Source organism: Psittacula echo (genome assembly GCF_963264785.1).
Source record: "Psittacula echo genome assembly, chromosome: Z".
Lineage (NCBI taxonomy): Eukaryota > Metazoa > Chordata > Aves > Psittaciformes > Psittacidae > Psittacula > Psittacula echo.
In genome coordinates, this window is record NC_137742.1 from 86567625 (window position 1) to 86595591 (window position 27967).

Below are 27967 nucleotides of genomic sequence, written 5' to 3' on the forward strand. Positions count from 1 at the left end.
TGTAATTTAGACTGAAAACCACTTTGACTCAGAACGCCAAAAGCCATTTCCAGCTTAATTCTATGGATGCTTGCATGAAATTATTTGTTGTGCTATCTCAGTTTTCATCACAGAAGACACCTGGTCACAACAAACTACCTTATTAGTCACTATTAGCAGAAAAATGAGCTAAAGTCGTGCTACATTATTTAAAGACTGAACCAACTTTCTCCCTTAAAGATAGGTATTTCATTCCATATGCTATGTGGAAGTGTGCTGTCTGAGTGTGGCAAGGATTTAATCAAGAAAGCACCTTGGCACTAAAGATTTGATTAAAGGTTGATGATTCTTTCCTGTTAGCTTGTTAGCATATGGTCAACTTCTGTTAGGCTTTATGAAAATTTCAAAATTAAAATGGTGTTTGAAGCTTGTAAGCATTTGTTTCTGAACTTTTTCAGTAAGCACACATCATGTTGCCTCAGCAGTCACAAAGCTCCCTTTCTAAATTTCAGTCTGTTCACTATAAAATGGCCATCCAAAACCTCACAGAACAAACCACTTTCTTTTTCTCTTCTATATCAGAACTAAAGTTCTGTATCAGCTGGAAGGTAGTATCTTGAAAGATAAATAGCAGGGAGAGAAAACAGGAATAAAAACAGAAATAAAAATTATTATGGCAATGCAGATTGATGCTGATTTTTATTTGTAATTCCAAAGCTGTTAAGTCTAGTATCAGGACAATTTGATACTTAATTTTGGTGCAGCAGAAGAGATGAAGCCAGCCTGTTTGGCTAGCAGAGTGAGGTACACTTTAACACTATGCCTAGAATTTTTACCTTAGTTCAGAATGTTTACCTCGGTTTACCCAAATTCGTCCATATATGCAGTTTTTTGTGCATTTAACTAAATCTTGTAATTGCAAGATTATGGTTGAAGCAATGAATGCTTCAGACACTGTACCACACTTGCATCAGCCACTTGAGTAATAGGGTATTTGGATTCTTGCACTAACTCTCTGATTAAGGTTATCTTAAAAAACTACAGATAATGGCAAATGGTAGTAGATGGTGAGGACTACTGTGAAACAGGGTTTTGGGCAGTCTTCATGAAGCGGCATAAGGATTTAAGAGAAGTGAAAATTCTAGCTGGGGAACTTTGTGCCCAGTTGGCATGTAAACATGTAGGTTCTTTCAGTATTTGATGAAAATTAGCATTTAGTTATTATAATATAGCTTTTAATCTTGCATATGATTAGAATAAATTCAGTATCTTAAGTTGAGACATCTGTCCAGTAAGCAAGAATAGCTTTAACAGGCTTAGGGCTGTGGCATAGGTTAATAGCAGTATTAAAACCAAGTGAAAAATATTTTGCCTCCACTACCTTAACATCACCAGCCAAACCTAATTTACCTAAAGACTTTGCCACAATGTACAGGTCGTGAATGGTGTTGATCTAACATCCTGTTAGCTGTTTTTTACAGACTCAGGTGGGAGAGTGCTGAAATAGTTAGTATGTCCAGACAGGTAAGATTAATTTAAAGATGTATGAATGTAAAGTAAAATACTGACATGGCTTCAGCTGTATCAGCTTCTATGATCTTGAAACAGTAAAGAAAACTTAGTCAAAAATTCTTTATTTAAAATTTAAGCGCACATATATTGTTCTACTCCAATGGCAAAATTACTGGAGATCAGCAATAAATGGACAGGTCAAGGCATTTCACATGCTCAAATACTTGTAAGGGAAGTAACTTAGTAGAAAGTACTAGGACAGAGCACCCTTTTCCAGGACTTTCACTTGCTGCCATGGAAGACATGTTGGTCTTCATGTGAAACCTGGCACATTAGTCATGACCAGAAAGGCTGCTCCCAAGCGTACCTTAATAATGTGGATGCTTTAAAACAAAAACGTTCCTTCAGAACCACAGCATCACAGAATGGGCAGAAAAACATTTTAAGGTATACAGTATCTTTTGCTTGGAACAAAACTTTTTTTTGTTTTTGAACATGTCAAGTGCACATAGTACATTTCAGTAGCTACCAGCTGAAGCTGGCTGCTCAGATGGTAAAAAGTTTTAGCTTTTACTGGAGTCCCAGTCTTGTATCTGATCTCAAGCCTAGTCAGTAAGTGTGAGGGTAAACCTGCTAATGACCAACAGTTTCTGAAGGTCAGACACCTCATACATGTGAAGACTGGTTTCCTACTGTCCCAGTGAGCACAACTTTTACGGAAAAGGGGGTTCCAGGGTTTGTTTTGTTGTTGTTTTTTTTGGGGGTTGTTTTTTTTTTCTTTTATTCTTTCCTAAGTTTAGTTCAGCATTCTTTCAAATAGTTATCAGCAGCTGTCTGGATTTTCAGTTCTGTTGTAAAGGTAGAATTTAATCTTCAGTGTGCATTTAATCTTCAGAAAAAGGGCTGTTAGTCAGACTCCAAATCCTGGATCTCTTCATATCCGAATTCCTGTAGAACCTCTTGCTGGTATTTGTTCCATGTTCTTCTCCTGTAGCATTGGTCCTCATCACTGAGGCTGTCCTCAGACTCTAAAAAAAAAAAAAAATTAAAAAAAAAAAAAATAAAAAAAAATCAAATTTTTAGATAATTAATTTTTTCTTAGTTAAACAATTAGGTTTATCAGACTATTTTAAGCTTCTTCAGTAATTAACAAAGTCTGAGCAACTTCTGTATTAGATGAGGTTTGAACTGTGTGTGGCGTGTACTGGAAAGGGAATTAAGAAAGCAGAGGCACTGTCTCAAGCAAGTCATTGATTTCTTTTCAAAATAAGTAATCCTTTGCAATTGCAGCAGCCTGCAAAGTGAAGTTCTCAATTCTGACTTTGCAAAAACATTAGGAGCTCTTCTAGTTCCAAGACAGATTACCCTTCTCTAAGCAGATTTAACCCATTACAAGAGCAGAATACTACCCCAGCAGTGCTTACTCATTTGCTTTTTTAGGGATGAGATTTATACGTGCACAATTTAAAAGCAAACAAGTGTTTGTAACAGGCACACCTGTTTCTCCATCACTATCTTCCTCAGGTAAAAATTCATCTTCATCAGGATAGTCATTACGCCAGTTATTTTCGTCATTTTCATCATCTTCATCTGTTTCCTCTGGAACATGATCATCATTTACCTGCATATCAACACAAAAGATAACATTCACTATAAATACACTTAGCATTATGCTGATTTTCATTCACCTGTACTACCCTGTACAGATAATAAAAAAGCCAAGAGGTACTCATCTACTGCATGCATAAGTAATTCTGCAGTTCCATGAAGGGCACTGCAGAAACGTTTGTGTTGTCAGTATGTGACAACATTTGTGTTGTCATAACACAGAAATCTGCTTTAGGTGAAAAAACAGTTAAGTCATGTATTTACTTCAGCATTTAAATGCTAAGGTTAATGTCTAAAGTAATCCTACTCACATCAGCAGTAGTGTAATACATCAAGGAAAAGAAAGTAGCTTCAGGTTCCCAACCTGCTAATCTATTGATCACAGTATCTATACAATGGAAGACTAAAGCTTACATTAAACTTCCTAACTCCACAGCTACTGAAGGACAATTCTATTACAAGAAAGTATCTCATATTGAGATTAAAGTCAAGTCCTCAAGTACTGGAAAAAGTGGATGTTCCTTTGCTCCTTTTTTCACATAACCATATTTACAGCTACATTTTAATTGCTGCCTCTTAACCACAAATGAGACATGTATTACTGAAGTTTTCATCTGTGTGCCAAAATTTGGCAATTTGAAGTCAGACACATTCTTCTGAGTACATGAGCGATATCCCTTTAGTTTTCATTCTCATAACATAATTTCCTGGAATCAACAGTAACCTGTAGGAACACAGAACTGGCAGCTGGAAAAAGCCCAACACGTAAGTCCCTGAGCATATGTGTAGTATCTCTAAGCATCTTTCTTGGTATGGCAACTTTTAATGGTAGGATGTCAAGAATGTTTATTTGTGAGCTGTCTATTTAAGAAAGCCATTTTCCCACAACCTTACCAGTTCATATTCTTCTCTGTAGGGCTGTACAGAAAGAATATTTTGGATCCAGCCAGGGGCTGATGATTCCATATAGTAGATGTCATAAACATACTCATCTTCTTTCTTGTGGTGTTCCTTTTTACTATCTTCAGAAACATTTAAACGCTCACGGATCATCTCTACTGCATTGCAGAGGATCACATCTGGATCAGTGTTCTGCTAAGAAAAAATAAAAAATGGCTATTTCCACTGAAGCCACGCAGACAAAGTTTTAGTTACAACCAACAGTTTTCATTGTAGACAGTAGCCCACAAGCAGCTAGCTGACAGTCTGAAATCTTAGACCAAGACACTTTCTCATTTTAATGCTGATATTTAGAACATTAGCAAGCTAAAATATAAACACCAAAAAAATTCCAATTACTGTAGTACTGAGCAGCCATGCCTTATCTCAGATAATAGCAGAAAACTTCTGGAACAAATCTTTAGAAACTACTGAAAGGGATACAACTAATCCCATAGAATTGTTCATCTGTTTCTAATTACATGTTGGTTGAAAAGGCAAGTCTTTAGCCAGCCTGTGCTTGTATAGCATTACACTTGAAACACTGCAGGAAAGATGTGCATTCAGCAGCATGGATAATATGCAAACAGATTACAAAGTGTGGAGGAGAGACAATGAAAATGTGACAACAGGAAAAAGCTGACCAGCTATACAGATAAGTTTTTTATTTCCTTTATTTCCTCACTTCAGTATTAACAACGGAAGGCATTTCTTCATGCTTTCTCCTTCCTAATAAATTATTTGCAGTGTATCTGCTTTAGTGACCTGCATTTGAAGGTCTACATGGTCAGGTTTTTGCTGCTTTTAATCTGCTAGAGCTTTTCAGAATATTTTGTTCAATCCACATTTTGTCTCATGAACTACTTAAGTAATTCTGAGGAACCAGACCAACCTTCCATTCACTCCTAAATACAGAATGGAAGCAAAGCTTGCTTCGTGCTTTCAACACCTACTGCTAGCTCTAAAAGAGTATAAGGAAAATTCTGATGCTACCTCAGTTCCATTTCTGTTTTTTCTAATCAGCATAATGATTGATAACAGTTAACTAATAAATGTCTGTTTGAACTACCTGCTTAATAGAAAGTGAGAGTTTGTATTAAAGATTGGTAGCAAAGCCCTGAAATAACCTATCAGAAATGCTGAAGGGTGACAGCTGGTTAGGTTCTTCCTCACCCAGGTTATCTTTTTTAACATCAAGCATTTCAGATTTCCTCGGCGCTCTCATGGGCTGCGTAAGTAAAGCATCCGTATGTACTTACATACAGTGAAGGCACTAGAGAAAGCATAGACAGGCCTCTGACCTTTTACATATAAAATCTTCTTAACACTGTATACAGGGCAACCCTACACAGAATGCAGAGCTTTTTCATACTTAAAGCTGTGCTAGATATTAAGCAGATATTCTGCAAACTGAAAAAATACTTAACTCATAATACCCATGAAAACAGGATGTAGCGGCTTAAGTAAGTGTCAAACACCTAGAATTCTAAAATAAAACTGTATGATAAAACCTTATATTGAAATTATGAGAAGGGGAGGCTCAAAAATGTCTTTTCCTGGAGTGACTCTTGCCTACAAGTGACATTCCTAATCATGGGCATAGACGACACTGAATTAGGATTTTTTGGTTCTCTAGGTGGAGAAGTTAATTAAAAAAACGCAGAAATCCACCCAACAGATGAACCTGAGAGTTTATACATCAGAATAGGGTACAGAATAAACAGGGCAGTACAAGCCCTTACTGTGGCAAACAATTTCACACGGCTCTCTGTCTCAACATTAGTGCACTTAAGGATCCTCGTGACAGTTCCTCCCTGTACAGTATTCCAAGTTGCAAATACCTAGTTCAAGCTCCCAGTAAACACCGGAATACTTACAAAGTAGAAAACCTTCCACAGCAGTGAGTCTGCCCACATCTACCAGTCAACAGTGATATCAAAGCACCTCAAGTACACTAAGTTCATTTGCTGACCTGCAGGTTTGCAGCAGTTACGCTGGAGTCTCCCACCACCTCCTCTTCTTGTACAATATCAAACAACTGGAATTGCCCACAGCAGTCCAAACTCTCATCAACAGCACTGCTCTTCTTTCGTGAAGCATCTTCCCTTGCTTCAGAGTCTGATCTGTCGCCACCAGTCGATGCCTCACCATTTACCACAGGTTCAATGTTTTGACTACAGTTAGGTCGATTGCTGGCTATTACATGGTAACGGTTTTCCTTCCTTGTCTCTCGTTTGGAAGAACGGAGTTCCTTAATGATTCGCTGACTGCTTCCTAAAGAGGGTCGCAGGCTTTGAGCTGCTTTGTCTCGAGTGATCACTTCCTGAACGTATTTATGAACTGGTTCATTCTGAGTAGAGGAGCAAAACGGAGGAGGAATATAATGATACCATCAACACATAAGTGTTTTAAGTTCTAAAGGTGATTAATAACTATTACCAGTGCTTCCTATTTGAGCACTGCAGTGCCAGTGTTCCTAACAATATTCAAGTAACCTCTTCTACTGCTTTAAGCAACACAACTACCGTAATTCTTGAAATTCTCTACTATGAGCATCATGAGACACCGGCACAGGTTGCCCAGAGAAGCTGTGGCTGCCTCCTCTCTGGCAGTGTTCAAGGCCAGGTTGAACGGGGCTTGGAGCAACCTGGTCTAGTGGAAGGTGTCCCTGCCTGTGGCAGGGGGTTGGAACTGGATGAGCCTTAAGGCCCCTTTCAACTCAGACAATTCTGTGATGCAATATTCTCTCGATATGAAGGGAAAACATATAAGGTATCTATAAATAGTAAAATTGCTACAATCTGATTTTTAAACAATGCATTTTGTGGTAAAGGACAGCCCTCCAAACAAAACCACACGCCTTTGGAAGACTGGTGTTGTCCAGTCTGTGATGGTCCTATAAACACCTGTTCCCAATGAAGGCCAGTTTCAAGATAAAAAGCTGTATGCTGGGTGGAAGTTGTAAGCCTTGCAGGATTTAGCTTCAGCACCCCAAACAGCAGAAATTTAGGCTCAATTTGCTGAGTACTCTGTGGTCTGTATGTGAAAAACAGTTCATAAGTATAAAAGAGCCAGGGCTGAACTGAGCTTTTCATGCTGGTCACTCTGTGCTATGTTCTTTACCCAGCAAATACCCAGCAAACAGCTCGTTTCGCAGGCAGGTACGGCGGTCCCGGCGGCAGGGAACAGAAGGCCGCCGGTTTATGAGGACAGAATGACACCGAGACGCTGCTACCCAGGCTACCAGCCAGAACTTCGGAGATCCTGCACATGGGATCCTGAGCTTACTCCGCTCAAAGGTCCCTTCAGGAGCACAACGAAACGCCCCGGCTGGACTAAGCCGCCCCCGGCCGCCTGAGGCGCGGCCACGGCCTACATCGGCGCCGGCGGTAGGGCCTCTGTACCTTAGAGGACACGGTCGCCACCAGTTTGAAAAGGTTCCTCTCTACCGCCTGGGCACCGCTGCCGTCCTCCGTGCGCAGCCGCTTGCAGGCGAGGAGCAGCGCCTCGGCCGGCTCCGTCCCGCTGCGCTTCCGCTTGACGCGCAGCACCGCGGCCCCCTCCATGGCGCTCGACGGGAAGCGGTGGGAGTGCACCCGCTGCTCCCTGCTCTCCGCGGCCCTCCCCGCCGCGCGGTGCATGCCGGGCAGGTGACGGTTGTCGTGAGAAGGCGGTGTGAGTGGTAGGTGATGGCGGCTGCGGCGGGTGTGGGGGTGTTGCTGTGCCGGCTTCTGGCCTGAGGGGGAATGAGATCGCGATCCCGTCGGCGCTGCTGCTGCTGCCCGGCGTTTGTAGGTCCCTTCTCAGACAGGGTTGGGGACAGTTTTGTTTAGTCTGGAGGAGAGAACGCTCAGGGAGGACCTTACCGCTTTCTACAACTACCTGATGGGAGGATGGAGCCAGGAGGTGGCTGGTCTCCTCTCCCAGGTATCAAGTAATAGAACAAGAGGAAAAAAAGCTGCATCAGGGGAGGTTTAGATGGATATTAGGAAATATTTCTTAACCAAAAGGGTGCTCAGGCATTGGAACAGGCTGCCCAGGGCAGTGATGGAGTCGCCGTCCCTGGCAGTGTTCACACACTGTGTAGACGAGGCCTTCAGTGACACGGCTTAGTGGTGGTTTTGGCAGTGCAGGGGTGGCAGTAGGACTTGATCTTAAAGGCCTTTTCCAGCCTGGTTGATGATGATTGTAGAGATTGGGTGCTTGGCCTCCGCCAGCCGCATGTGCTTTCCCTCAGGGGGAGGCATCTTTCCTTGACAATTTACCCATGATTTTTTCTTTTTCTGGGCTGAATTCCTGCACGGGACTAGGTGACAGATGTGGGCTTAAAATATCCGTGCAGTAGAAGTGTAAGGCAGTCACAAGTGCTGGTGGCCCAGTATGGAGTATGTGTATCTATGTATCCAGAGATAAAGTGGTGTCTGTTGCTTTCATTGCAAGTTTTGTGGTGTTTTGTTATTTTTTTCTCTTTCCCCACAGCAAGTATTTTGGGTATTCTACTGAAGCCAGAGTGGGAAAACTGCACATAATACATAAATAATACAAATTGAGATTGATCATGAAGACCTTTTGTGGAAGAGCTAATCCAACCACTGGTGCGATGGAGTGGTTAGAAGAGGATGAGAACTATGATTACCATCAGGAAATTGCACGGTACACTGGAAAAAAATATCCTGTTGTTCCACTAAAGCTACAAAAAAGAGCAAATGCAACTTGATTTTATAGCAGTTTTTGGGTTTACCTCTATACAAATAATGATGGCATAAGATGAACAGACTGTTGAGTAGTCTAAATGTTACAGTGCCCTGTGTTTTTCAGGAACAGATTTATATATGTAGAATTTTGTTAAGTAATCAAGTAGCTTCCCTCTAAATTATTTTAAACATTTTTTCTGAGGTGATCTTAGTACTGAGTTGTGGAAAAATGCATTCACTAAATTTCTTTTAAATCCCCAGTGCAATAAATAATTGCCAGTTGTCTGTTCCTGTAGTAACTTTGTAAGAGCTTAATGTAACAGTTGTAGATGTTGGGAAGATTAGATTTTGGGATGTTTTTAAGTAGAGTGACCCATGAAAAAATGGGAACCAAAGAAATACACATCTTGGTAACAAATGGTAGATCATTAGTAGGCTGTCTTTCATTGCTAGGTATTGCTTTGTATGAACCTCTGTTTGTCCCAGCTGTTACTTCACAGCTATTTGTCCATAGGTTAACTGGGACCATGTATTGGGTCCACAGCTAAAGAGGGGATACATGGCAGCTGATAATTATTTCACTTTTATGGTGATGACAGATCACTGAAATGACATTATTCCTTAAATTTGAGAAACAGTTCAGATCCTCAAGGAACATGTCAGTTATCTGTGCATTTATGGGCATGTAGGACCAGTTGCCTTAGTAAGAGATACTGAGGCAGCTATATAAGATCTATCAGTTTTGTTGTGCTTTGCAGTATGTAGTATTTTGACTGGATTTTTTTTACTGTAGGTCACGCTATGCAGATATGCTTCATGATAAAGACAGAGTAAGTATAGAAACAAATCGCTTCTGAATAGTTAGAAATGTCCACTTCATTTCACTGGAATAGATGTCTCTTCATGATTACACAGGTTTCTCTGGAAGATGAGATGATCAAATTTGTACCCTTTAAGATACCAGACCTGCTTTTAGATCAACAGATGTCTTCTTACATCTGACTCTAGTGCTCTGTTGTTTATTGCAGAACGTAATATGTACATTCAGTAGCTATTTTTGCTGGTTTTGTTTGACATTTTTGATGAAGAGCACTCACTAGATGAAATTTCAAAAGCTGTAAATGTGAATCTAGGCTTCTTAGTTTTTATAGTAGTATAAATAAAGTATTTTTATTCTTTTGTGGTATTTTTAGCTTTTATTTACTGCTTAGGATTGAGAAGAAAATTCAGATACCGTATCTGTGGGCATGATAAAGTCTGTAGTGAATGGTTTAAATGTTCCTTCTGCTCTATAGCCATTTAGAGAGGAATCTAAACCCAAGACACTTTAGCTTCTGTGCTGGTATAGTCACTATTTGAGTGGTACTGCTGGGAAAGAGTAATCAGAAAAACAGTAGTATCTCACATGGATCTTATTTGTTCCAGAAAATATATAGCATTTGTAACTTATATATATGGTGTAAATAGCTGAGTGAAAAGTATAAATTAATAAAAGGTTATTTATTTTTTTTTATTTATTCTCCACAGAATGAGAAATACTACCAAGGTATTCGTGCTGCAGTGAGCAGAGTAAAAGAAAGAGGTGAGAAAGCAATTGTTCTGGACATAGGGACTGGCACAGGACTCCTGTCTATGATGGCAGCTTCAGCAGGTGCTGATTTCTGCTATGCAGTTGAGGTGAGCATTTGTTGTGGGTTGCACATACTTCTGCTGGTGTGTTCATAGCCTTTTTTTAGAGCTTCAGTGTAGTTGTTCTGTCTGCATGATAAGTGGAGTAGATGCACTTGCTGTTTTGTGTTGTGGCTTCTGAAGTGAAAGCTTGATACTTCTATGTGTCAAAACAGCTTAGGTCTTAAAAGAATGTAGCTGAAAAGGTACAACTCACTTTTAATTTTTTGGACAGTTTCTGTAAATGTGCAGATTAAAATTAGTGAAGTTTTATAGTATTGTCTTCTCTGCTTCTTGTCAAGACTCAAGTGTAATATGGAAAACTTTTAATCAAGCTTTTAAAAAATGTATTCTCCAACCATATTGCTGATCTTCATAAATTTCAAGTCTTGGAGATGGGTTCTTAAACCACTTAATCATACCATGGCCCGCATCATAATAAAGACACTGTCCCATCAACTGACTTTCCATATCTTCATGATTAGGTGGAGCATCTCCTTTTTTTATTAGCAGTTAAGAAACATCCTGATGGTTATTAGTAGTGATTACTTATATTAAAGATAATAACAGGAACATTTTGGCCATTTCAGCTTTTTTTTTAACACATTTGAAGAAACAAGGAGAAGGTTCACTTGTTTGCAGGTCATAGTTGAAAGAGTGCTGTGTGATTTTTGTCCAAGCAGACATCTACTGGTTTGGTTTTATTTTGTTTTTTTAATTGAGAATTGTTGCTGTCTTGTTTCACGGTAATGAACTTCAAACAGGGAAAGATACAGAAGATGTGAAGTTTCTGTTACTGCATTTTGTGTTTGTGTCCTTTCATTTCTGAAAGCTAATCACAGCTTACCAGTTTGTTATGCTCTTGTTATTTACAGGTTTTCAAGCCCATGGCTAATGCTGCTGTTAAGATAGTGGAGAGAAATGGTTTTTCTGATAAGATCAAGGTAATCAACAAGCACTCCACTGAAGTCACAGTTGGTCCAGGTGAGAAAAATAGGTTAGAGTTAAAAAAACTGGCAAGTAGCTCAAAACCTTGAAGGAATATGTCTTATTTTATATGTGCTTTTAATTAAAACAATCTAATCCTTAACTCTATAAAAAGTAGTATTGAAAATTTACTTCAAAAGGGAGTGTTATGTATCAGTAGTCATTTATATTTCATAGTAAACTTCTAAAGGAGAACAGACTGTAGTCCTCAGGAGGTTCTCTTACAGGAATACATTTTTTTAACTACTTGTGTTTTCACGATAGCATCTTCTTTAAAGACTTTTCTATAAGTCTTAATATTAAAATATTTAATTCTGTCTTTAGATGGAGATATGGAATGTCGTGCAAACATCCTGGTAACAGAACTGTTTGATACAGAGCTGATCGGAGAAGGGGCTTTACCAACCTATGAGCATGCACACAAGTATCTTGTACAGGTAAGAAAATAGCTATTGATAGCATGTCACATTTATCCCTAGAGAACCTCTTCTGTCTTTTTTGGAGTAGGGTAGAGATTGTAGTTGATTAGGCTTCTGTATCCTTTGTGAATACACCATCAGGTGTGTTAGTTATTTATTCAGTAAATAAGTTACTGCATTCATTCCTAGCTGTTGGAGTTCATATTGTAAATCACAGGCCGTGAAATTACACTTAGTTGCTTTGTATTAGAACCGTTAACTTTCTGGTTAATAAATGTCTTTCTGAAAGGCATCCAGTTCTGATTTGGAGCTTTCCTTAGTAGTTTGTTCCAAATTACTATAAAAATGAAATTTCCCTTCTAAATTTGATGGCTTTCACCTCTCTGGCATTGGTTCATGTTTGGCTAGTTTTATTTTTTTTTTAACTAAGGAGGCCTTGCTACTCCACATGCTTTTTGGCTATGGAAATACTTTAAACACTGTAATCAAATTAATACCCTTTTTTTTGACATATAATCTATTGGTATAATTTTAGTGTTTCCTCTTTTACCCTTTCTGATTTTTTCCTTTAATTAAAATGTGGATGGCAAAACTTTGTTTAGATTTCCAGGTTTCATTTCATCAGTTTACATATGAAGACAATAACATTCCATAACTTTTTGCTGGTCTGCATATACAGTTCTAAATAGTAATTAGTCTTTTTGTAAAAGCATTGTTTTTGGACTTCACTCTTAGCTCTTTGTTTTAGAACAATGTACATGTTTTCTACTCTTTAAATACGAATACAAAGTTTTCTTTGCATAAAGATTTGAGCCATTATTTTTCCTATTTACTCACCATGATCACAGACTGTTTTAATGTTGATAGCTTAGTACTCTTCTGCCTTGAGAAGTTCAAGATAGATCTCTTGTTTCAGAATGAGAATGGACATGCAAGTTTAATGAGACTAGGAAAATGATAATGTTGCATGTTTTAATAGTAACCTGGCTTTGCTGAGTCATACTGAATAGGATAGATACATATATTATACTTCACAGATACAGAGGCAAAGAGAAAATGCTCTGATGTTACAGAAGTCTCTGAAATCTTTTGTGTATAAGACTTCAAAGCTCCCAGGCCAGCTTTTCTTTAAATTAGTTCACATTCCAATTGATTTAATTCTCATGCATGTTAATAAGTCAGACTTGTTGAATGCTTTTACCATTTGTTTTAAATACTCAGGAAGGATGTGAGGCAGTGCCTCACAGGGCAACAGTGTATGTCCAATTAGTGGAATCCAAAAGAATGTGGGCCTGGAACAAACTGTTTCCTGTTCATGTCGAAGCAGAGGATGGTGAAAAGATTATTGTGTCCCCTTCAGAAATGGAGAACTGTCCAGGTGTTCCTTCTGTTTGTGATATCCAACTGAACCAAATGCCTTCAAGTGACTTCACTGTCCTTAGTGATGTGGTAACAATGTTCAGGTAAGGTAGGCATTGTTCTGTTCAAAACAAAATTTTCCTGTTAATATCTTTTATATAAGTTCTCTATTCAGCTTAGGAAGCTAGTGAGAACTTCTGAAGAATGCTGAACTATTTGTTTTTACAATTTTCCTGCTTCTCCACAGTGTGGATTTCAGTAAGCCAGTAAGGAGTGCTCCTACCTACTATAGCGTGCAGCTGGAGCCTGTAAAATCTGGCAAGGCACAAATTGTACTTTCGTGGTGGGATATTGACATGGACCCCTCTGGGATGATAAATTGCACAATGGCTCCATACTGGGTAAAACCCACTTCCACTTTCCAGGTGAATACCAAGCCCTCAGATACTATCATCAGACTACTGTGAGTAATTATTCTAAGTAAGGGCCATGCTGGGTATTTTACGCATCTGTCTCTTAAACTGTATAGGAACTTTGGTAATGTTTTATGTATTGAAATGTGCTAAATAAACAAATCATAAAAATGTTAACTATATTATATACCTATTTTAGAATCATAGAATAGTTAGGGTTGGAAAGGACCTTAAGATCATCTAGTTCCAACCCCCCTGCCATGGGCAGGGACACCTCACACTAAACCATGCCACCCACAGGCTCATCCAGCCTGGCCTTGAACACCGCCAAGGATGGAGCACTCACAGCCTCCATGGGCACCCCATTCTAGTTCCTCACCACCCTCACAGTAAAGAACTTCTTCCTTATATCCGATCTAAACTTCCCCTGTTTAAGTTTTAACCCATTACCCCTTGTCCTGTCACTACAGTCCCTGATGAATAGTCCATCCCCAGCATCCCTGTAGGCCCCCTTCAGATACTGGAAGGCTGCTATGAGGTCTCCACGCAGGCTTCTCTTCTCCAGGATGAACAGCCCCAACTTTCTCAGCCTGTCTTCATACAGGAGATGCTCCAGTCCCCTGATCATCCTCGTGGCCCTCCTCTGGATTTGCTCCAACAGTTCTGTGTCCTTTTTATGTTGAGAACACCAGAACTGCACACAATACTCCAAGTGAGGTCTCACGAGAGCAGAGCAGAGGGGCAGGATCACCTCCTTCAACCTGCTGGTCACGCTCCTCTTGATGCAGCCCAGGATACAGTTGGCTTTCTGGGCTGCGAGTGCACACTGAAGCCGGCTCATGTTCATTTTCTCATCCACCAACACCCCCAAGTCCTTCTCCGCAGGGCTGCTCTGAATCTCTTCTCTGCCCAACCTGTAGCTGTGCCTGGGATTGCTCCGACCCAGGTGTAGGACCTTGCACTTGGCATGGTTAAACTTCATAAGGTTGGCATCAGCCCACCTCACAAGTGTGTCGAAGTCCCTGTGGATGGCATCCCTTCCCTCCAGTGTATCAACTGAACCACACAGCTTGGTGTCATCGGCAAACTTGCTGAGGGCGCACTCAATCCCACTGTCCATGTCAGCGACAAAGACGTTGAACAAGACCGGTCCCAACACCGATCCCTGAGGGACACCACTCGTTACCGGTCTCCAGCCGGACATCGAGCCATTGACCACAACTCTTTGCGTGCGGCCATCCAGCCAGTTCTTTATCCACTGAGTGGTCCACCCATCAAATTGATGTCTCTCCAATTTAGAGACAAGGATGTCGTGTGAGACAGTGTCAAAGGCTTTGCACAAGTCCAGATAGATGACATCAGCTGCTGTGCCCCGGTCCATCAGTTTCGTAGCCCCATCATAGAAGGCCACCAAATTGGTCAGGCAGGATTTCCCCTTAGTGAAGCCATGCTGGCTGTCACCAAGTACCTTGTTGTTTTCATTGTGACCAAGCATGCCTTCTAGGAGAATCTGCTCCAAGATTTTGCCAGGCACAGAGGTGAGACTGACTGGTCAGTAATTCCCCGGGTCATCCATTTTCCCCTTCTTGAAAATGGGGGTTATATTTCCCTTTTTCCAGTCATCAGGAACTTCACATGACTGCCATGATTTTTCAAATATGATGGCCAGTGGCTTAGCAGCTTCATTCGCCAGCTCCTTCAGGACCCGCGGACAGATGCCGTCAGGTCCCATGGACTTGTGTACGTTTAGGTTTTTAAGACGGTCTCGAACCAGATCCTCTCCTACAGTGGGGCAAGGGTCTTCATTCTCAGTGGTTTTCTTTAATGTAAAACTTAAGCTTTACATTAAAGCTTACATTTAAAACCTGTAGTTTGTTCTCCATATATTTTTCTCATATTTTTTTGACTTTGAAGAAATCAAATATTTCCACGTATTTTTCCTTATCTAGTCTCTATTTCTGGTCAAAACATTAGTCTATGGTTTGCTTCCATGTAGTTCTATTAAATTTCCAAGTAAGTGTTAAGTTTATGGTAATACACACCCATGAAAAAGGCTGGTGTGGGAAAATGCTGGCTTGATACTGGATAATTAGAGGAAGAGGAAATCACTATTAGACTACTGTGTTTTTATTAATGTATTTACTAGTAGGATGAATTTAGTCAAAAGCAAGCAAAAAATGATTGCACTTACTGTGTTTGAGAATAAAATTTGAAACTATCAAGCATTGGGGCATGCAGTCAACTCTGGAATGACCAATGACTTTGGAATATTTGCAGTGCAGAAAACAGCATTTATAAACGCCAAGTGTATTTTGGATTTGTTTTTTGTTTGATTAAAATACTGGCTTAGCTAGTTAAGCAAGCCAGTGGTCTCACTTCTAAGTGAAAAAGTTCTAAGGTTTTGATTATCAATTCTTTTCAGTGGCGAGATCACTGGATGCAGTGTGTATATTTTCTTCCAAATGAGGAGCCAGTTCTCCAGGGTGAGAAGTTGTACCTGATTGCCAGTCGTGATGAGTACTCTTTGTGGTATAAGCTGCAGAAAGCCAGGTAACAATACACATTTGTTAAAAAGGGTAGTACTCGAAGCTGAAGTATTTGCAGCTCTTAGAGCAGCTGTTTTGTAGAAGAGCAAGGTAAGAACCTAAAGATGAGAAAATTACCAACAGTCAATTCATGGGCAGTGTGCAGCTGAAAAATTATTATATGTTATGTATCATGTATATTTATTATACATGATTTATTATACATTTATTATACATGATATATATTATTATTGTAAATAATGTATATTTATTATATATGAAATCACAGTTGAGGTTTTTTAAAAGCTCCTGCTTTATACCTGGTAGCATTCTGTGATACAGAAACAAAGAACACTCATGGTTGGTTCCTGGCTCCCCTAAAATACAGCTCAGCTGAGATGGCATATGGGTAAATGAGGAAAATAATTGCCATTCTGTCTGTCTCTGTTTTTTATTTTCCTAGTCAGCTCTGCCTTTTTGAGATTAATGCATTTTGCTCAAAAAAGAGCTTAATCATGTTGGTTGTGATGACAATAGCAGCTAGCATTTTTAAAATTCAGTGACAGCTTTAAAAGTTAATGTCTGAATTTTATGTGCCTTTTTTACCTAGGAATCCAAACCAAGCCTAAAATACCTAACCATTAGAATTGATGGGAAAGTTTGGGGGGTTCTTGATTTCGTCTGTTAAAAAAGGTGTAAATTGGCCCTTTCACTTCATTTAGAAAAGCAAAGCTACAAAAGTGTCTCCAGAGAACTAGTAAATTTGAACAAGTAACAGTGGAGTCCATATGCATTGATGTGCATACTGGACAAAACACGTAAATGTATCGGTTTGGAAAAACATGTTATTGATGCCATAATTAATACTTCATTTAATTATTTTTCCAGAGGAGAAGAGGAGAGCAAAGCAGATGTTCTTGTTGAGAGTCCTGTTTGTAGATGCCAGGCTCATCTTCTTTGGAACAGACCACGCTTTGGGCAATTAAATGATAAGAACCGAACACTCCAATACATCAAGTCTCTAACGAAAGTGAGTGCATGTTGCCCTTAGGTTTTTTTGCTTCTCTGATAGCTGCATATATTGTTTATTTGCTGTAATTATTTATGGAATTTGTTTCTCCCTTGCTGAAGGACTTCACTCACAAAGTATATTTTATTTACATCAGCAGATGCAAGTTAAATTTTGTCATGAAAATCATACTACTTTTTTTTAATTGTAAGCAGCCATTTTTCAATAGAAATCTGTAACAGCTCTGTGTATTTGTTAGAAGAAGTATTAGTAGTTGAATAAAGGAACCCAGAACATTTTTGTGCAGACTTTTTCTGACCTAAAAATAAGTGGATTACATGAACATTTCTTGCAGTATTCTTTTGTACTTGAACTGGTTATGTTAATCACTGATTCTCCCAGTCCTTATTTGATATGAAGTGCATAAAGTGGGAAAAAGCCCATCAAAATGTCTAGAATTTGAAAACTTTTTCATCTGGAGTAGGAGTAACAATGACTGTTTATTTTCTGTAGGTTCTGAAAACAGATAGTGTTTGCCTTTGTATTAGTGATGGCAGTCTGCTGCCTGTGCTGGCTCACTATCTTGGAGCAAAGCAGGTACAGTACTTCCTGTTTTTCTGATCTTTGTGTTTTCACTTGATATTTTTAGTTCTGTCATAGTTCGGTATTTCTGGCCCATTATTTAATTATTTCCAGTGCTTCTTCAGTGATAAGTGAGAAAGAGGCTTCTGTTGTGTTCAAGTGTAGGTTACTTCATACCTGATCAAGCTGAAGTCCGAGGAGGAGATAATTACCAGTTCTGATGCTTACTGTTGTGGAGCCCTGAATGCAAGTGGTGTTCTCCACTGCCCACTGATTCTTTTTGCTTGCCATCTTGTATCTCAGTGCTTTTGGAAATACTCTTTATACCAACCTAAATGTTTTGCAGTTTTTTTCTTCTTTTATGTTTGCAATTCCATAATTATGTTTATTATCTAGTCTGAAGTGGAAGGTCTGTAACAGCAAGATATGAAGCAATAAGATTACTGAGTCTGTGTATAAATGAGAGCTGAGAGCTCCCTGGCTGTCTTGCTTAGGTATATACTTTACTTAATGTGTTCCATCATGGGGCTCTTGAAAGTAAAATATATTACAGTTGTACAGAATATTTGGGAATGTGTAATGCAATATCCTGAGGAAGATGCTAGGCAATTTGTAGAAATGAATAACCATGATGAGTTAAACCAGTGATCCATGGCTCCTGCCTTTAGCAGTGGCTAGTCACAGACAACTACTGAGGAAAGAGGAAATTAACAGGGCAGACAGATTACATAATACTCTCCTAGCCCTGTAGCAGCCTATTGACTAACTTCTCACCAGTTTTGAATAAAACCTAATTTTTTTCTTGCTTCGAATGGCTGATGTGCTGCACTGCACATCTGAGCTCTTTCTGGCTGATTCAGTCAGATCATGTTAAACAATGCTTACAAGGAGTAAGCACTACTGGAGGGTGGGTCAGCAATATGCTTGTGTTTGTTCAGGAGTAAACATATGCCTAGAGCAAGTGTTAATATACTGTGTGCATCTTAGAAATGGGAAATAAGTATCTGCATTCTGTTGAGGTTTTTCGTGTATGGCTGTGAAAACAGCATGATTTAATGTGTAGTTATTTGGGGTGGTTTTGTTGTTAAAAAGGTGCATAACCCTGGGTTAGATTCACAGTTCTTATGAGCTGTGTTCAGTAGGGCATCAAAATTGTTCCTTCATTGTTTATTTACATATTCTTTTAATTAAAAATTATAAAGCTAGTTTGACTAACTGTTGTGTATTTTCTTTAGGTATTTACACTAGAGAACTCTGCTGTATCCTGTTCTGTCATGGAAAAAGTGAGTCTTCAGTTTTCTGTTAAAGCAGTAAATGAACTTATGGCATTTCTAAGGCCAGAGTTGATGCCTTTGATTGTCCTTGGCATCAACTGCTTGGGGGTTAAATTAGTTTAATGAATGTATTTGATCATACAGTTTGACAACACTGTGGGAGGTGGGATATGTTGGACAGGAGGAGTTCTTATTTTTTGCTGGTATTTGTACAGAGCTTTATGCAGAAACTTCAAGAAATACATCGTGTTGGAGAGAGATCCAGTCTCACAGCTTTAGCCATAAGCTGAACAGGCCTCTGGGGAAGTTGAGCTGGGCAGAGGGAATTAACGGTTTCTAGTGCTTGATCTCTCCTTGCAGATGCCTGTTGGCCTGTCTGCTTGAGCTGCTGCTCTGCTGCCCTCATTATATTGGTGATAAAAGTCAAGGGCTTCTGAGAGTGGAATTTGAGAATACCCATTTTACCAGAAAGGTGGCATCTAGCAGTACGGTCCTGCAGCTGAGACAAGCTGAGAACACCTGCTTGGCTGTCTGGATATTAGGAGACAGTAGGCAGTGGGTCTTACCTACAAGCAATGTTTCAGCTGCTATCCTTGGGGTAGAGCACAGAAGGCCCTGCCAGTGACCTGGATGCTGCTCAGGAGAAGCAGCTAATGGCTAAGAAGTGACTGGAAGCAGCTTCTTGAGGTCAGTGTTCAGCTGTGTCTGTTTTAGTTGGCACTATATGTTTCAAAGAGGTCTATCACAGCCTGTGGCTTAGGGGTACAGAAACATGAACAGTAGGCCAGTTAAGTTGCAAACCTGATCTCAAACAGAAGCCAAATATGCAGTGTATTCATAGGTGAAGTGATTGGCTGTCCTTCCCATATGCTTCAAAGTACAAACGAATGAAGGTGAGTCAACTTATGTGTTATCTGCCTTTTTATGTACTTAACTGAAGGAATGCATAGGGCATGTGCTTTAGTTCATTAGATGTGACATGTTGGCTCTAAGTACATGCACACTTCAAGAACAGACTTGTATCATCCTAGTGAGTTATGGTAGGCAGTATTTTTAGGAGCTTGAGTCTCAACTGCAGCTTTTGATAAAGACATACAGTACTTTTTTTCTTCAGTTTTTTAAAGCAAATCATCTTGAAGATAAAATTAAAATAATAGAAGCACGTCCTGAGTTGCTGACATCTTCTCATTTAGAAGATAAAAAGGTATGTTACAGTTTTCCAATACTGAATTTCAGTGGGGAGGAGAGGAGAAGGTGAAAATGAATCTTGCTTTACTAGTGTAACTACAATGAATCCCATTATATCCCAGTTCATATAAATTAATATGTATAATATATAATGTATATATATTATATATAAATATAATGAGTAATGGTTCAGACCTTGTCGCACTAAAGCTAAATGAGACTAAAAAACTATGGTAAGTTTCTCCTTGGTTTTGAAAGGGTATGAGTTCCCCTTACTGCATAAACTACACCAGCTGTTAAGGCAGTTAAACTGGTTTAACTGCATATGTGCTACTGGGCTGCAGCTCTCTTTTCTCAAGCCACTCAGAAGATTGCGATCTATTTGGAAGTACTAACATTCTTAAATTAAAAATTTCAAAATTCTTCGGCTGTCATTACAAAGCCTTCCAACCTAAAACTGCAGTATTTTCTCTCAAACTCTGTTTCAGGAAAATTCATCTTAAAATTTGCTAACTAAACCCACAAAAAGATGTCTGTTGTGCAGTATATGCAGTATGCAGTAATTATATCCTTATAGAACAGTAAAAGGTTTTATGTAGATGACTTCACTGGCTATATTGCATTATTGGCTATTGAAGATACATACAGCCTGTGTTATTGAGTTGTTGTTCTTTATGATAATGCTTTTTATCTCCTCCTTTCTTTGCCAAGATTTCTGTTCTTGTGGGAGAGCCGTTTTTTACTACAAGTCTGTTGCCATGGCATAACCTGTATTTCTGGTATGCCAGAACAGCTGTGACCGGTCACCTTACCAGTGACGTCACTATCCTACCTCAGTCTGCTTCTTTGCACATGATGATTGTGGAGTTTCAGGTGAGATTGTTCAGAACTATCTGCTTGATATTTATACAAATCCACTTAAAATTGAGTACCCTTCCAGGGTTTTTTAGGGACAAATTTATTTCACCTTCATACTGTCCGATAGGTTTTGCACTTGCCACCTGAGAAGGGAATATTTCACATCTTGAAGATGAGTTTTGCTATTTCAGCCATCTCTTATCAGAAAACTATCTCAAGTAATATTACCATTTTAAATGAAAAGGATGAATACCTTAAGTACTTTCATAATTAATATGCAAACTTTTTTTTCCAGTAGCTAAAGTGAGGGAACTCTTTAGTCCAAAATTGTGTAACTAAATTATCCGTATCTGTAAAAATAATTCCTATAATCTAATGAGTTTTCACATAAGCATAACCTTCAGTTTATCTGTTAAAATTGGTAAGTTTTTTCTCTCTTTTCTTCCTTCTGTCTGGCTCACCAGCTGTGTAGTTTTGTGTCTGAGCCTTCTCTCCCTACCAGTTTCCTTATTCGAATGCTCTTTAACCTTATTTTACTTCTGCCTTTGACTTGTGCAATTTTACTTCTGCCTTTGATCTGTGAAAATGTGTGTTCTTTTTCCCTCTGAGACTAGTCAACTACACTGCATGTTTTTACATACCTTTCAGTTTTCTGCAAAGATGCAGAGAGTTTAAATATATACTGAGTAAATAACATAAATCTGAACCTGGTAATAGGAAGCAGATGAATCAACAGTAATCAGATTGAAATAGTATCTAGAAGTTTTACTTCCCTAGAACTCAAAGCATTTTCTAAGGAAGTAAGCATTATTCTGTTCATGTTCTGGATGAGGAAACTGAAGCATGCAGAGTGATGACTGAAAATTATTCAGCAATCCAGTAGCAGAATGTAGAGTAACATTCATGCCTCCTATTTTACACTTTTTATGTACAGGGTTTGTGTTCAGAGGTGATTCCACATAGCTGTTTTGGTAGAATATTTAACTTGTGTTATGTACCATTAAGCTACTCCAAAAGCTATTGGTTTAATTATACATTTTCCCCTTTGTTCAGTGGTTACTGTGGACTTGAAGACTAGAATCTGTGGGGTTTTTTAAATAACCTCTGCATTTAACAGTTTTTGGTTAGGCAGAAGGGACAGACATGGTGTTGTAAGGTATTCTGCAGAACCGGTTCTCTAGGCTGTTCTGTCTTGTCAGAATAGGGGTATGTCATTACAATTAAGCAATTGGCAAAAGCCAGATTCAGGAGAAAGAATTTGTTGAAATTACTTCAGTTATAAACTTAACTTAGTCCACGGTTGCATTTTGGGAGCAGGATGCTGATAGTTCTATCAGGTATACCAGTCAGAGATTCTATATAGTCACTCTAGTTCATGCTGTATTCAGGCATAAATTAGAACAGTATTTATGTAAATTTATAGTGGTCCTGCTGCTGTCTTGTAACACAGGAATATTTGTGGTTGCTAAGTGCAACAATGAACAGGGAATGAAACGTTTATGTCCACAGCTAGTGAATGTTCATGTTCTATTAGGAGGCCATTAGTGCAGTAGAAGAAAAGGCAAAATTTGAATCTGAACTGAATCCTTGTCTGTCCAGTGGATTGCTAAAGTCAATGAGAGGCATGGCGTGAAGTGCCTAAAATTAGTTTACTAATCGTTGGACTGCTAAAGGAAAGTATGGTAGTCGAATAGACTGTAGGATGTTTCATGCAACTGGGAGCACTTAGCTGTGCTGGGTAGTAGAAGAGGGGAGGAGGGGCTATAAGGGTTTAATCTTACCAGATCCATTCCTACTGTAAAGTAAACTGTATATAGAGATGGTAGGAAATGTGGCAGATTCTTTGGAACTGTTGAAAACAGTGGCTAAAAAATTATGTGACTTGAAAAATATTTTCCCAGAATTATACTATCTTCCAATTTTTGCAGTAGTCCTAATGGTTCAGGAATGTGTAAGATAGTAGAGTCTTGATCTGGCTTGTTATCAAATGTCTTACCTACAGCTAAAATTATCTTGAGATTTCGTATTTCCTTTAATAAAGCAAAACAAAGTCCTGATTTCTTTTTTAGGACTTATGGAGGATCCGGAGTCCATGTGGCACCTGTGAAGGTTTTGATGTCCAGACTATGGATGATATGATTAACGTAAGTAAACTGAAAACAGTTTCAGTGCAATTCTCAACAAAACAGAACTAAACTCAACTTACTTAAAACAGCATTTAGTGAGTGTTGAAAAACTTGTATGTTGGTCAGAACACCATTGGATTAGTTTCTCATAAATATGATGGCTATTTAGTTCTTTCAAAAGACTAACTTCTGTGGCATGGGTTTTGAGGTAGAGTGTTTCTTCTTGTTTGTGAAGCTCGTCAGTACTTTGAAGTGTTTTGAAAATACTTCAGTCAAAAAGAAAAATACTGTTTTCAAAATTTTATTCTGAGCTTGAAATTAAATTCCGTGGGAGTTGTTCATAGATTAATCCTGCTGCCCTTGTTTGCCCTTGAAGGTACTTCTGAAAGAGAAAAAGGCTTTTTGACTTTATTAATAGATATGGAAAGTGAGATTTATTTGCATCAATTTCTGGAGCTGTATTGCCAGTATCCATGTTTGAATTAGCCATTTAGATGACTCTAAGCATTGTGGAGGAGTACAGGCAGTGCTAGAGTGGAATTCTTCCCAAGGGAGAAGAAAAGTTAAATGCTTTGTATTTTGAAAGCGCCTGTTTCTGTTTCACAACTGAAGACTGCAGTCATAGCAATTAGTTCATGCATGTAGTACATGTTTTCCCTTACGCCTAAGAAGTGCAGTCCTGTCCTCTGGCAGTTTTATTGCTTAAATATTCTGTGTTCAGGACACATAATTAACTTGAAAACAAGGACTGTTTGCTTTTGGATTGGTTTTTTGTTTCAGATAGTTTTGTTACTTTCTTTCTTCAGAATTCTCTGAATTTTAGGGAATCCAAGGAAGCAGAACCTCACCCTTTGTGGGAATATCCTTGCAAGTCACTCTCTGACCCCCAAGAAATTTTGACATTTGACTTCAGAAAGACTGTACCACAACACTGTCTCAGCACAAAGGGTTCTGTAGATCTTTTACGGTGAGTTTTCTCATTGCAAATACTATTCCTGTCATCATCTATTTTTTTACCTTGTATTCAAGCTCTTAGTGTATTACAGTTAACTAATGGCAACATAGTTGACAGTATGACAATATTTTTAATAATGTGACCTAAAGTTTTGAAAGTTACTCTTACATGAATTTCCTGTGTCTGTTCACAATGGGCTATATTATATAATAAGGGTAATTTCTTAGATGTTATTTTTGAAATACAACAATATTATTTTTTCTAGATGTTGCCATGATTTAAAACTTAAATAGATTAATTTATAGTTTAGAGAAAATAAACCATTTTATGGATGTTTTTAATCTTTCTGTTTGTTCCCTGCTGCTGAGTTCTTGCAGAAAAAGCTCTTATTTAGCTTTCAAAATCATTCTTATTTAATAGCTTTAAAGTGTACATTGTTCTTCCTTTTAACTATGATTCTGACAATCTTCGTATTTGTCATATGTCTTCTGAGACATTTTTCACTATATTCTCTTTAAACTTGAAATGCTGTTAAGAATTAAAAACCAGGGGAAAGGTATTTTTAACTATGTATAGCTTATGTAACTTAAACACTGCTGTAATTATAAATTTCTCTTTGTGAAGCAAAATTCAAGGTTTCATGAAATCTAGAACCATCTACAGGTCTGTGCCTGTGCACTGATAGTTACAGGCAGTAACATGTACTACAAGTTACATTACAGTAATACATTACAGTAGCATGACCTTTGCTCCTTGTGGAGCAGACACTTGAAGTGAGATGGTGTCTGTGGCAAATACTTCCTCAGAATTCAGACCATGCTGTGGTCTCTAAAGGAAGTATTCTCCAAATATGCCATATAATTTATGCCATGTTATCAAATGCCTGTTAAAGGAATGTGATTTTGAGCAGATTTAGGTATATTTTCCTTTTGTCTTTTTTAGATTTTATATCTGCAAACACTTTAAAAATTGCTACCCATTTAACAAATTATTCAGCTGTTGAACTTTTTTTCAAGGGAACAAGTTAGTCATGCTTTTACAGCTCTCACCTAAACTATGTGAGGAATGGGTGCAGCATTTAAGCTGTCAGTATAAATTAACAGGGTGTGATCCTCCACCTTTCCCCAGGAAAGGAAAGAGCCATGGAGCAGTTCTGTGGATGGAATATTATCTTGCTGCTGATATCTCTGTTAGTACAGGACTGGTGCAAATTTCAAATGAAAAGGTAATTCTTCAATCTAATTTATTATGCCAAAGTCCATAGGATTACAGTGCTGAAAAATGGGTCTCTCTTGGCCATGCTTGGTTTGTGTAGTACTCTTTGTTATGTTGTTTGAATACTATGTAGACAGAACTACTGGGGCTACCTGGTCATATATTTAGGGGAAGCAGATGTACCTTGAAATGGGAGAGTGTGGATTGAATCCAAATGCTCCCATAGTTTGGAACCACATTCAGAACTTGAATGTGGTAACTAGCTCAAAGTAGAATTTGTTCATACTTCTTTCTCAGTCTGACAAAAGCAGAATTTTTGAGAGAAAAGAGTAAGTATTTTTAGTATTCTCTGTAAATATTCTTTGACCAGATCCATTTTTAACTCTACAACTTCCCTGTTCGTATGTTATGTGTTCCTATAATGGAATGGATGGTAATGGAAGTGATCACTATCTGATCATTGTATAGTGGACTGGGAACAAGAATGCTTACTGCATATTACTGTCTAGTGATAATATCACAGGTTTTGATTGCTTTCACTTGTATCTCTCTTCTGTAGGGAAACTGTGAGTGGAATCCCCACTGCAAGCAAGCTGTCTATTTCTTCAGTTCGGTTATTGAATCAGAAACTCTGTCAGAGCTTCCTAGTGTTGTCACGTATGCTATAAATTTCGACACAAAGACAGGAGAGATTGCCATGGATTTTAAGCTGTTGTGAAATAGCTTAAGATTTTAATTACTTTATTCATGTTCCCAAATTGTAATAAACTTGTATAGATTTTTTTGTATGGCAGAGGGATTTTATTTCTTGTGCTCAGAGAGCAAGCTGATCTGAAATACACTTTAAACCTTTTTGGGGTTGTTTGCAAGGTAGATAGTTGGTGAAATAATAATGTCCTTTTCATAAGGACAAGTATTCCTGACAGGAATTCCTGACAGGGTTTATATACATACATACATATACTTGTTACATATACTTCAGTGTGAAACTGGTATTTTGGGGTTTTGAACAATGTTATGGAGCTACAAAAGAGCTTACTTCCTGGTTATTGTATGGCATATCAGTGCATGAGAACTCTGAACCTTACACTAACATTAAAGTGAGTTAAACACGTCTATTTCTAGGCTTTGCTCTTGTCACTGTAAAATGGGAAATAATCTTCAGAGTGCACAAAAAGAGATGCGGGGTCAAGCTACATATGTGTATTAGTGCTGTTAATTGGGAGAAGGAAACAGTTTAGCTGCTTGCAGACTTGTGTCAGTTCTGGCTAGTATTAAACTGAAATGGTCAGTGAATTAAAGTATGATGCACTGACGTTCTTGTGGAATCTGAGATGCTGCATTTCTGAAGAGACATTTGCCAAACAGTGACCAAAGTCAGGAAAGGTGTAACTAGAAATTAAAAAATCTACAAATTCAGGTTAATTGGAATTGACAAACTGATGGTAGTCTGGCCAGAAACAAAAGAAAAAGCCATAGTGTGCAAAAACATACAAATTTTAGGAGATACTTAATATGCATTATCTGGTAAAAAATGTGGACTTATTCCACTAGAGGTCTAAATAATACCTGCTAGTTCAGCTGAGTTGTATGTTGTTCTGCAGTAGCACATGTCTGCAGCTGAGTTTTACTTAGTTGTATTCCAAATCAGGTTGGGAGAAGTTGTAATGTGTGATGATGTTTGTGCAATTAATTCTGCTTTAAATGAACAATCAATTGGTGGATCTGTTTTGTATGTGTGACCTATTAAGAGAAATAGAAAATCATTGTATTGGCTGTCCTAAATTATGTCAGCCAGCCACAGGCATAGCTCTGCTTACCAAAGCTACTCCTGTTTCCTATGAGCAGCAACTTCAGCAAAGTGAGAGGAATGCCATAAAGAAGCCATGAGGGAGTGGGAGCTTACTCTGCTTTGCTTTCCTGGTCACCATGATACATAATTCTGGTGAGTAGGAATTTTTCCTTTTTCTCTTCCTAAGCGTGTGATCACATTTACAGACCTGGAAGCCATCTGAAATATTCCTAAATATCTCAAAACTATTTTTCTGATGAAGGTCTTCACGCTTAATAGATGTAAGGAAGCAATGAAATACATGACTAAAGTTTTTCACTGGAACAGGAACCCTTCAGCTCCTATTGAGACCTGTGGATTTCACTTTTCAAAACTGTACTTTTAAGATGCTTAACATCAGACTCTTGTTTCTTACAGACTTTGCTGGAATATGTAGGTTACTGTTCATTAAACAATTGTTTCTAATTTTGCTACCCTGCACCTAGTCCACAGAATGTATGGTGGCACAGATCTGTTTATTATATGTTGGGAACATAAGCTGTGCATTTGTAAAGGGAACAATAATATGGCCAAGCCTTTTAAAGGGAAAAGGCTTTTTTAATTTAATTTATAAATTATTAATAATTAAAAAAAAGGCAGACAGTTGTGCAAGTGTGAATGTTGTAAGGCTTGGACTATATAAGTTCTCTTCTGGAAGAGGTAACAGCAGAAAAACCACAGGTGCTGCCTCTTGTGGTTGCGCATGGTCTGACACAGAAAGCATGAGCTGCTGTTCTTGTTCTGCAGTATTCAGAAGCTGTTTTTCAGGAATAGCTTCTGAAGGTGCTTTGCATATGACTGCACAAATTATTCTGGACCTAACAGA

At 38.5% G+C, this 27967-nt stretch overlaps 2 protein-coding genes across 5 annotated transcripts; one reads left to right on the plus strand and one right to left on the minus strand.

Moving 5' to 3' along the window:
* Positions 1-665: 665 nt before the first annotated feature.
* Positions 666-7695, minus strand: SLC7A6OS (solute carrier family 7 member 6 opposite strand). 2 transcript variants are annotated; one of them, XM_080638614.1, is made up of 5 exons: positions 7443-7695; positions 6011-6388; positions 3994-4191; positions 2989-3112; positions 666-2519 (listed from the first exon to the last, which is right to left on the minus strand). In XM_080638614.1, exons 1-5 carry the CDS (start codon positions 7677-7679, stop codon positions 2398-2400), a joined length of 1059 nt encoding a protein of 352 aa, XP_080494740.1. In that variant the 5' UTR covers positions 7680-7695; the 3' UTR covers positions 666-2397. The 2 variants fall into 2 exon arrangements, with proteins under 2 accessions (XP_080494740.1, XP_080494739.1); XM_080638613.1 differs by having other exon boundaries at positions 3994-4194.
* On the plus strand, positions 7653-27967 carry PRMT7 (protein arginine methyltransferase 7). Of its 3 annotated transcripts, none has more exons than XM_080638611.1 (18): positions 7653-7720; positions 8518-8691; positions 9526-9562; positions 10260-10409; positions 11276-11384; positions 11712-11824; positions 13028-13269; positions 13413-13590; positions 16001-16128; positions 16992-17133; positions 17626-17709; positions 18930-18977; positions 20083-20172; positions 20868-21029; positions 23084-23158; positions 23947-24107; positions 25224-25320; positions 25870-26350. In XM_080638611.1, exons 2-18 carry the CDS (start codon positions 8597-8599, stop codon positions 26026-26028), a joined length of 2070 nt encoding a protein of 689 aa, XP_080494737.1. In that variant the 5' UTR covers positions 7653-7720; positions 8518-8596; the 3' UTR covers positions 26029-26350. The 3 variants fall into 3 exon arrangements, with proteins under 3 accessions (XP_080494737.1, XP_080494736.1, XP_080494738.1); XM_080638610.1 differs by lacking the exon at positions 7653-7720 and adding an exon at positions 7883-7965; XM_080638612.1 differs by lacking the exon at positions 7653-7720 and adding an exon at positions 27159-27967 and having other exon boundaries at positions 8376-8691; positions 25870-25967.